At 45.5% G+C, this 11,178-nt stretch overlaps 1 protein-coding gene across 1 annotated transcript; it reads right to left on the reverse strand.

The window, feature by feature from the left end:
* Nucleotides 1–9,768: 9,768 nt before the first annotated feature.
* Nucleotides 9,769–10,726, reverse strand: LOC119363124. Its single transcript, XM_037628432.1, has 2 exons — nt 10,410–10,726; nt 9,769–10,312 (listed from the first exon to the last, which is right to left on the reverse strand). Exons 1-2 carry the CDS (start codon nt 10,646–10,648, stop codon nt 10,099–10,101), a joined length of 453 nt encoding a protein of 150 aa, XP_037484329.1. The 5' UTR covers nt 10,649–10,726; the 3' UTR covers nt 9,769–10,098.
* Between the last annotated feature and the right edge of the window lie 452 nt (nt 10,727–11,178).

Below are 11,178 nucleotides of genomic sequence, written 5' to 3' on the forward strand. Positions count from 1 at the left end.
AATTATCTTTTTTATCATCTACCTACTCGAGGACGAGCAGGAATTAAGCTTGGGGATGCTGATACGTCTCCGTCGTATCTATAATTTTTGATTGTTCCATGCCAATATTATTCAACTTTCATATATTTTTGGCAACTTTTTATACTATTTTTGGGACTAACATATTGATCCAGTGCCCAGTGTTAGTTCCTGTTTGTTGCATGTTTTTTGTTTCGCAGAAAATCCATATCAAACGGAGTCCAAACGGGATAAAAACAGACGGAGATTTTTTTGGAATATATGTGATTTTTGGGAAGTGAAATCAACGCGAGATAATGCTCGAGGGGCCCGCGAGGTAGGGGGCACGCCCCTGACCCTCGTGGCCACCCCGTAAGGCGGTTGATGCCCTTCTTTCGCCAGAAGAAAGCTAATATCCGGATAGAGATCGTGTTCAAATTTCAGCCCAATCGGAGTTACGGATCTCCGGGAATATAAGAAACAGTGAAGGGTAGAATCTGAGAACGCAGAAACAGAGAGAGACAGAGAGACAGATCCAATCTCGAAGGGACTCTCGCCCCTCCCACGCCATGGAGGCCAAGGACCAGAGGGGAAGCCCTTCTCCCATCTAGGGAGGAGGTCAAGGAAGAAGAAGAAGGGGGCCCTCTCTCCCTTGCTTCCGGTGGCGCCGGAGTGCCACCGGGGGCCATCATCATCACTGTCATCTTCACCAACAACTTCACTGCCTTCACCACCAACTCTCCCCCCCCCCCTCTATGCAGCGGTGTAACCTCTCTGTTACCCGCTGTAATCTCTACTTAAACATGGTGCTCAACGCTATATATTATTTCCCTATGATGTATGGCTATCCTATGATGTTTGAGTAGATCCATTTTGTCCTAATGGATATTTGATGATCAAGATTGGTTTGAGTTGCATGTTTTATTATTGATGCTGTCCTATGGTGCTCTCCGTGTCACGCAAACATGAGGGATCCCCGTTGTAGGGTTTGCAATATGTTCATGATTTGCTTATGGTGGGTGGTGTGAGTGACAGAAGCACATACCCGAGTAAGTAGGTTGTTTGTGTATGGGATAAAGGGGACTTGATGCTTTAATGCTATGGTTGGGTTTTACCTTAATGAATCTTTAGTAGTTGCGGATGCTTGCTAGAGTTCCAATCATAAGTGCATATGATCCAAGTAGAGAAAGTATGTTAGCTTATGCCTCTCCCTCAAATAAAATTGTAATAATGATTACCGGTTTAGTTATCGATTGCCTAGGGACAAATAACTTTCTCTTGACAAAAAGCTCTCTACTAAAACTAATTTAGTTGTGTCTTTAGCTAAACAACCCCTAGCTTTTATTTACATGATCTTTATTATCTTGCAAACCTATCCGAAAACACCTACAAAGTACTTCTAGTTTCATACTTGTTCTAGGTAAAGCGAACATCAAGCATGCGTAGAGTTATATCGGTGGTCGATAGAACTTGAGGGAATATTTGTTCTGCCTTTAGCTCCTCGTTGGGTTCGACACTCTTACTTATCGAAAACTGTTGCGATCCCCTATACTTATGGGTTATCAGAAACTAAAGTGGAGGCGGAAATGAGACTGAAAGAACTGCTTCAAGAGGAGGAATTGAAGTGGGCACTGTGAGCTAGGGTTCGCAATATCGTCCAAGGGGATGATAACAGTCAATTCTTCCATATGATTGCGAATGGCAAGCATCGAAATAAGAGAATATTTTAGCTTGAGCGGGATGAGGGGACGATTTTAGGACATGAGAACATAAAATTATACATCACCAATTACTATAAGCAGCTGTTTGGGCCTCCCGAGGATAATTTCGTATCCTTGGATGAGTCCAGCGTTGAGGATGTCCCTCAACTTGCTGTGGTTGAGAATGATATTTTGACTGCCCCATTTTCGGAGAAAGAGGTGTTTGAAGCAATTTCACAAATGAAGAATAATAAAGCTCCAGGACCTGATGGTTTTCTGGCGGAGTTTTATAAAAAGTGTTGGCACATTATTAAGGAGGGTTTGCTACTGATGTTCCATGATTTATTTTCTGGACAGGTGCAGTTATTTCACTTGAATTTTGGAACGATCACTTTGTTTCCTAAGAAAACAGAGACTGTGTGAATTGAGCAGTTCAGGCCGATCTGTCTTCTTAATGTCAGCTTCAAAATGTTCACCAAGGTTGGGACTAATAGGCTTACGCAGATTGCGCATTATGTGGTAGAGCCGTCTCAAACTGCTTTCATGCCGGATAGAAACATCCTAGAAGGGGTTGTGGTCCTACATGAAATGATTCATGAAATCCACACAAAAAAACTAGATGGGGTAGTTTTCTAAGTGGATTTTGAGAAAGCGTATGATAAGGTCAAATGGCCATTTATTCAACAGGCCTTGTATATGAAAGGTTTCGATCAGTCCTGGAGAAACCAGGTAGACTCTTTCACGCAAAAAGGGAGTGTTGGAATCAAAGTTAATGATGACATAGGTCATTACTTTCAGACACACAAGGGTCTGAGGCAAGGAGATCCGATGTCACCTATTCTGTTCAACATAGTGGTCGACATGTTGACAATTCTAGTAGGAAGGGCTAAGGATGCTGGCTAGGTAGGTGGCCTCGTTCCGCGTTTAGTTGACGGAGGTGTGTCTATCCTACATTACGCTGATGATACTATCATCTTCATAGAGCATGATTTGGCAAAAGCAAGGAACATGAAGCTAGTGTTATGGTTGTTTGAACAATTGACCGGGTTAAAGATTAACTTCCATAAAAGCGAATTGTTCTGCTTTGGAAGAGCTAAAGACGAACAAGAAGCTTACAAACAATTGTTCGGGTGCGAATTGGGGTCTTTACCCTTCACGTACTTGGGTATACCAATCCACCATCACAAGCTTTCTAACAAAGAATGGAAGTGAATTGATGATCGATTTGAGAAAAAACTAAGTTGCTGAAAGGGCAAGCTTATGTCATACGGAGGCCGACTAATTCCCATTAACTCCGTTCTCACAAGTATGACTATATTTCTCTTGTCCTTTTTTGAGGTACCAGTTGGAGCCCGAAAAAGGTTTGACTTCTATTGATCGCGCTTCTTCTAGCAGAGCGATGAACTAAAATGAAAGTATAGACTCGCTAAATGGCATATCATTTGTAGGCCGAAAGACCAAGGGGGCCTCGGCATTGAAAATTTAGAGGTGAAGAACAGATGTCTTCTCAGCAAGTGGTTGTATAAGCTATCTGTAGAGACGGATGCCACATGGGCCCAGATTCTGCGTAATAAGTACCTTCAATCCAGAACCTTATCCCAGGTGACGGTGTGGCCGAATTACTCGCCTTTTTTCGAAAGGACTGATGAGAGTAAAATCAGTTTTTTCAACAGGACAAAGTTTGTAGTTGGAAGTGGTACTACCACAAGATTCTGGGAAGATACATGGCTAGGGGAGACGCCCCTTGCACTTCAATATCCTTCTCTTTATAATATTGTTCAGCGAAGAGACGCTTACGTTGCAACAGTATTACAGTCCAATCCTCTTAATATTCAATTTAGGAGGACACTAGTGGAAAACCGTTGCGAAGCCTGGCTCCATCTTGTCAGAAGATTGATGGATGTTTAGCTATCTCAACAGCGCGATCAGTTGCGCTGGAAACTAAGAATTGAGAGCTTTCGGTTAAATCCATGTATTTGGATGTTATCAACTCTATCTCTATTCCGCATTCCAAACATGTTTGAAAAGTCAAAGTGCCTTTGAAAAATAAAGTGTTTACGTGGTTTGTCCATAAACAAGTCATGTTAACTAAGGATAATTTGGCAAAACACAACTGGACATGATCTACAAGATGTAGCTTCTGTGACCGTGATGAATCCATCAAACACCTCTTTCTCGACTGCCCTTTGGCAAAAAAATTATGGCGGTCGGTCCACATAGCATTTAATATTACTCCTCCGAATACTATCAACACATTATTTAGGACGTGGCTAGACGGGATAGATTCAGAAACAGCGAGACACATCCATGTAGGAGCATGTGCTTTATTATGAGCAGTCTGGAACTGCAGAAATTATTTGGTTTTTAACAGAATAACAAATATTCATTTCTTGCGGGTTATTTTCCGAGCCACTACACTGATCCGTATGTGGCCACTACTCACTCCGGCGGAGGCCAGGGAGCGTATGGTTACTGAATCTATCCGATGGGAGACGGTAGCTCGGGCTATCTTCAACCGGTTTGGATGGCGGTCATGTAATAGGATATGCATTTAGTGTTTCCTATCTTTTTTATGCCAGCCAGTTGTGGCTATCCTGTTATTTTGTTAGCTCTTTGTGAGCCTTTTTCCTTTCATTTTTTAGACCTGAAGATTTACGTTGAACCTTTTGCTTATTAATAATATGGTCGTATGCATCGTTCTGATACAGAGGCCGGGAATCAATCCCCTTTTCAGAAAAAATAAGTTAACCAACTGGCGTTCTAGTTTACATGAAAAATCTCTCAAGTGTTAACCAGAATCACCATGCTGTTGTGCGTACCGTGGTGTTATTTATGTATCAATTCCTACGAGGGAAAAAAATTCTTTCTCAATTTCTTATAGGCTAGCTGTGAAAGACAAATCTAGCGAGAGTAATTATTTGTGGCCAGAAGTTAGACCTGATCACTGCTCCTCCAAGTTCAACACCGACCCCAAGGTTCCTACAGATCACACACAAGCATGTTGTATTGGAGTATCGAATGGTTCGACATGATTGCTTGATGTCACTGAAGAACAAGGTAGATGGATGCGCTGAGAATGTAGAATAGCTTAAGAGAATAGCAATATGAATCCGAGAGTACAAGTTGTAATTAATCCGGGCAGCCTATCAGTAATTCCCGGTGTCTTCTATATGCCTATGGATATTCTACTCAAATCCCTAATGCGCAGAGACACAACAAATAACACTTGAAATATGATTGGGAAGATTTAGGATTGAGGAGTAAGAAGAGGAATGCACTATTTATCCATTGCTTAACCTGCTCCTTATAGACGACTTGAATGGTATGCAATGATATAAGTCATCAGTCCTTCACTAGGTCAATAGCGAAGAATTATTTTGTATAAAATTTGTCCTTGGATAGGTCAGAGGCAATAGAATGTGATAGCCTGACTTAATAGGGATGATAGACTACTCATATCAATAAGGAATTCCTTCTTTTCTGAAAGCCCATTCGGACAGAACTCCAAAGTTAAGCGTGTTCAGCTTGATGTAATTTCGGGATGGGTGACCGACCAGAAAGTTGCTCCCGAGTGCGCACGAGTGAGGACAAAGTGCGCAGAAAAGACTAGTATTGATCTGTGAGACCATTCTAGATCCCGCCAGGAGTAACGACCATCGGCAGATGTGTCCGGTGCGTTACAAATTGGTATCAGAGCCGACCCTCGCGGTTACACAGATGTTTGCGGATAGTTGCGTGGTCATGTTGTGCATGACGTTTGTGACCCATCATGGCACACGACATGGCACATGTGCCGGACTGGAAGCACAGACGTATGTGCCAAGATGGAACGTTCCTGTGGCCCGACGAGGACGTCGGTTCCTCTGCGTGAGGGTGTATATGATAGCCTCCCTTAATAGGGATGATAGACTACTCATATCGATAAGGAAATCCTTCTTTTCCGAAAGCCCATTCGGACAGAACTCTAAAGTTAAGTGTGCTTAGCTTGGAGTAATTTCAGGATGGGTGACCGATCGGAAATTTGCTCCCGGATGCGCACAAGTCATGATAAAGTGCACAGAAAAGATTAGTATTGATTTATGGGGCCAGTCTACGTCCCGCCAGAAGTAATGACCACTGGCTTAGGAGAAGTTATGACTGGCTTAGGAGATTGTCAAATCATGTTGTAGTCACTAAAAAATCATACGTGACAACAATACATACTTTGCAAGATTTATACCGAGATAACATTTTGAATTTTGAAACATAGGAGAATGGGCATGAGCTCCGCGTCGCCTCCCCCGCGGGCGGCTCAGGAGGGCTCAGCCGCCGCCACCTAGTAACCGTCTAGCGCCCTTCTCCCCCTCCGCCACTGCCGATGGTCGGCGCCGGGCAAAGCCCGTGCGTGCTCCGACGGTGACGGAGGGTCTCTCCTCCCTCTCCCGGATCCTTGGTGGCACAGGCGTCCTGATCCGCGGGGTGCGGCCCTCCCGATGGTGTGGCGGCGGGCTCGCGGCGGTGCACGAGCGCCCAGATCCATGGGTGTGGGCTTCCTGGCAGCGTGCGAGCTCCCGGCAGCGGCGGGATCGGTCGACGTTGGGCTTGGACAATGGCGCCGGCTGCATGGTGGGATCTTGTCGCTCGTGGGGGATCTCGCCACTCCGGCCATCGTGGAGGAACCTGGACCTAGGGCAGCGGCCCCGTTAGGCATGGCGACGGTGTCCTCGGCTGGCGACATTCGCGGGGGATGGATGGACGGCGTCTTGACCGCGTGGGCGGTGAGTTGCTGGTGGATCTCCTCCGCGCTGCAGGCTCTCTCCCGCTGCATTTGATGGCTTACGATCGCGGTCGTCGGCCTCGTTGTGTTCGCGGGGGCTGGTAGAGATGACATCGGACCGGAGAAAACTCTGGATGACTCGTTCATCCCGACGATGGCGACGACCAGGGTCGCCGTTCTCCTCGCAGGCGCCACCGAGGTCCCTGCCCTCCACCCCGACCCCATGCCTGGGTGAAAACCTAAAATCTTCTTAGATTGGGCGGCGACGGCACTACGTGTGTCATACCCTTCTTAAAGACGCCGCCTGAAGCGTTTGGGTGCTCGGTTAGAGGAATTGCAGGCGGAGGGGATGAGACCAGTGGAAACAGATGGTGTTCGCGACGGAGAAGCGGCGTGACATCTGGCACATTGGCCAAGTTTTTTTTTTTAGAAAAGGAGGATGACCCCCGGCCTCTGCATCTGGGCGATGCATACGACCACTTTATTAATTATACTCACAAGACCTTACAAAGTAATACAACAGCAAGACTAAAGCCACCGTCTAAGCAACAACTGTCGCTACACCTATCCAAATGATGTAGGGACGCTGATAGCCTGGGCCTAATACCAAACAGACATCGCAGCCAAACCTAAACATCTAAGACCTGAGGTCCCAATCAGGACGCCTGCCTGGTATGGGGCACCTACCAGTCCGGCGCACTTCTCAACCAGGACGCCTGCCGGGTTTGAGGCCGCCACAGCCACCTGCCACGAGTCCATCTTTGGAGCTGTACTGTGTAATGCAGGAAAAGGTGGCTCTAAGTCGTGCTAAATATTATCTTATTGTATGAACACCCTTGACTATCCCTACAAACCTCCAGGCTCCGACGAGTTCTCCGATGAGAGGATGCCCGTTTTCGTTACCGATTCACTCACTTGATGAGGTACAGTCGGATCTAGTAAGGTTCATATGACTTTACGAGTAATGACCATGAATTTCTTTACCACAAAAAGATGTCCATGAATTTCTTATTCAATTACGGCTAGAAGAGGCTCTTTTTTTTTTTTGCTAGAAGAGGAAAAGACAAGGGTACTCTTCGCAAGAAAGACTAGGCTTTTGTGTTCCTCTTTCCTACCTGAGTTGTTCCAAGAACCAGAGTGTTCTAGATTCAGAAGCAAAGTACGAAAGATAAGCTTGTCTGGCTATATTTGCGATTGAATGAGCCAACTAAGTTACTACTCCTTCCGTAAACTAATATAAGAGCGTTTAGATCAATACTTTAGTGTTCTAAATGAACGTTTAGATTAATACTTTAGTGTTCTAAATGCTTTTATATTAGTTTACGGAGGAAGTAGTTTATTATTTCGGTTAGTTAACTAGCCGAAGTTCTAGTTTACATGAAAAATCTCTCAAGTGTTAACCAAAATCACCATGCTGTTGTGCGTACCATGGTGCTATTTATATATCGATTCCTACGAGGAAAAAAATTATTTCTCAATTTCTTATAGGCTAGCTGTGAAAGACAAATCTAGCGAGAGTAATTATTGGTGAGCAGAAGCAAGACCTGATGAGCTTCACTGCTCCTCCAAGTCCAACACTGACTCCAAGGTTCCTACAGATCACACACAAGAATGTTGTATCGGAGTATCGAATGGTTGGAGTAGGATTGCTTGATGTCCACTGAAGGACGAGGCAGATGGAAACTAGCTGAGGCTGTAGAGCAAAAGACAACCTCAGAATAGCGACATGAATCCTGGAGTACAAGTTGTAATTAATTCCGGTAACACATCAGTAATTCCCAGTGTCTTCTATGCCTAAAGATATTATATTCAAATCGCTAATGCGCAGAGACACAACAAAAAGCACCTGAAATGTGATTGGGAAGTATTACCATTGAGGAGTAATATGAGCGATGTGAAGCGCTATTTATCTATCCCTTCCTTACATTTCCTTGCTCCTTATAGACGACTTGAATGGTATGCAGTGATATAAGTCATCAGTCCTTTGCTAGGTGAATAGTGGAGAATTCTTTTGTTGTGAAACCTGTCCTTGGGTAGGTCAGAGGCAATAGAGATTATATGTCGTCGAGACAAACAATGGGCTTTATATGTCGTCGAGACAAATGTTGCACCTAGAAATGGCAAAGTTAACATTCCAAAGTTCTTGAAAAATAAAATCCAATGGCTAAGTTTTCGTTCTCACGAGAAAAAGCGAGCTAACTAGAACCATTGTCGTCTAGGTATGCTCATATGTGACCGCGGGGTCAATTTATCCTGATACATGTTGAAGAAACATACTTTATTCATTTACACAATCATAGTTGTAGAAATCTCAAGATTCTAGATTAACTGTGTTTTGCTTGGACATTATACTAACCTCTCGGACGGGAGTGTTCAACCGCTTGTATTGACTGGGGCTAGACACACTATGAGGATCTCACTTGATTTCCGGCAAACTCACTATAGTATAAACATGAGTGTGATGGTTTGAACTCCGATGGGTGATGTCGAGTGCTTCTACTTGTCATTTTTCATACCAAGAGGAAAACACAATCACACACATACGCACGTCTGCCTTTGAAACATGCTTCTAGCATTGATAGGGACCGAACATATATTCATAAATCACACCAAGTTTTTAGTGAAAATACACATGTGTGTATAAATGTGGGCATAAGAAAAGAAAAAGGTCTCTCAGTCGTACCAAATAATCCTCTTTCATTGTATGGATGCCCATGACTGTCTCTACAACCTCACCTCTTCGCTGCCGAGTCACTCCACTCGATGAGTTACACAGCTGGTGCAAACTATTTTTGTTCATCACAGAGTTTCTTGTGTAGAAATTATAGTGAGAAACCGGTATCATGGAGTCTGAGAGACAGAGATCGATGCTTATGTGAAAGCAGGAAACCGTGCCCTGCATCTGCGTGCATGGTTGCAAGTTCACGATCCTGCCTACCTCGAGCATTTTCCATCATGCTGTTGTCGATGGCAACAACTGCTGATACTCCGAATGGTAAACGTGAATAATGGTGGAGTTCAGCCCACCAAACAAATAAGCCGAACACGACGTGCGCCAATGCTGTTCTTTGCCTTCTCCCGGGGATGCCAGTCTCTTAAACTCAACAACTAGCTGCGAAATGTTTTTCTGAACCTTGAACAGTTAAACCTCGGTTCAGCTATACCAACATGTCTCACCGTCGTGTAAGCAGTAAGTAGTACTGTATACGTATTATGCCAGCTGTCACTCTCTCCTTCCCCCATCTTCTCTAGAAAACTATAACTAACATGAACTCAAAAGATTTGAAGCGAATATATGAGCGTTCTACCGATCAGTTCTGTTTATATTCGTTTCTGCAGCTAGCTAAACCTGGATTCAGAAAGTTCTTGTCACATCCTGACAATTCCCCCCAGAAATGTTCACCACCATTTACACGACCAATATATGTTTGGTGGTATACTAGACTACTACTACTAATATAGTAATATGAGATGCAAAAAATAAGCACCGATATTTCTGATCACAGAGATTATCAGTCTGTTCTTCTCTTGGAGGACAAAAAAAAAACTCTGCTGTCCTGATCTTTTTGATATTACTGTCAGAGCAACAAGAGGAGTCTATTCTGAATTTCTGACAAGGCCTTTCTGACGACATGCATAAGCGAGTTACCCTTCCGTGACGGCTTTTCTGTTCTTCTTCCTCTTGACCTTGCGCCGGATCTTACCGCCGACGGCATCCCCTGGCTGCGGCTGCGACGACGACCCCATGGATTCTGCTTCTGCAGCGGCGGCTTCGTCCTCGGCGTTGGGCTGCATCCCCCGCATGACCACCGCCGGGAACACCCAGTTGGACACGAAGTAGAAGAGCAGCATGACGGCACTGCGCCCCCGAACACCACCATGCAAAGTCAGAAAACACAGCGACAAAACCAGAGCGCCAGCCGCGTACGCGGCACAGAGTTTACAGTCGCACTCGCCTGATCGGGATGAGCGAGGAGACGTCGCCGGTGTCGGCCGGCGAGCCGGGCACCAGCTTGGGCGCGAGGATCTCGCTCAGCTCCGGCGGCAGCGCGCGGAGCCGCCACGCACGCCGCGGGAGCTTTGCTCCGGGACGCTGCGCGGTTGCGGCCGCTGCGCCACGGCGGGCGCCATTCCCAGCCGGAGCGGCGGCGGAGGCCAGGCGCCGGGAGCCTATCGTCAGAGTAGCCGCCTCCATGGAGACGGCACGTTGCGATATCTTCGAGCTGGAGAGGTTTAAGCTCAGGTGGCTCCTCGGTGTGCCTGCTTGGGTGAGGCGACGCCCCGATGCCTTCCGTTATGGATAAGGAACTCTGTCTGTTTGTTTTCCCGGCGTTTGGGTGTCAATTTTTATTTTATTTTTGAGAAATGTTAGCTGAGGAATGGCAGCTGTGGGGCCAGGTCATTGGCGCACCACTTGGCCACCGACCGATTAGTTGTTTCAAATGACAGCAATACTTGCTCATAACCTCCTCGATGGTGTATCATTGATGGTTGAGTGACTTTATCCCAAAATTACGGATGGGTTTCTTGTGGTAAGACTTTAAATTCTTGTCCTCACGAAACCAAGTATGAATGTTGACCCAAAATGTTGCGTCCTTTTTGCTCCGTGCCATGGACCGGATCAATGCTAGTGGCCAACCACACATCGCACAACAATTTATCCTCCTTCATGTTGAAACTTTCTCCTTTACCCCTCTTCTTTCGATCGACCGACCATTCCTCTGA

This window comes from Triticum dicoccoides, chromosome 1A, assembly GCF_002162155.2.
Source record: "Triticum dicoccoides isolate Atlit2015 ecotype Zavitan chromosome 1A, WEW_v2.0, whole genome shotgun sequence".
NCBI lineage: Eukaryota > Viridiplantae > Streptophyta > Magnoliopsida > Poales > Poaceae > Triticum > Triticum dicoccoides.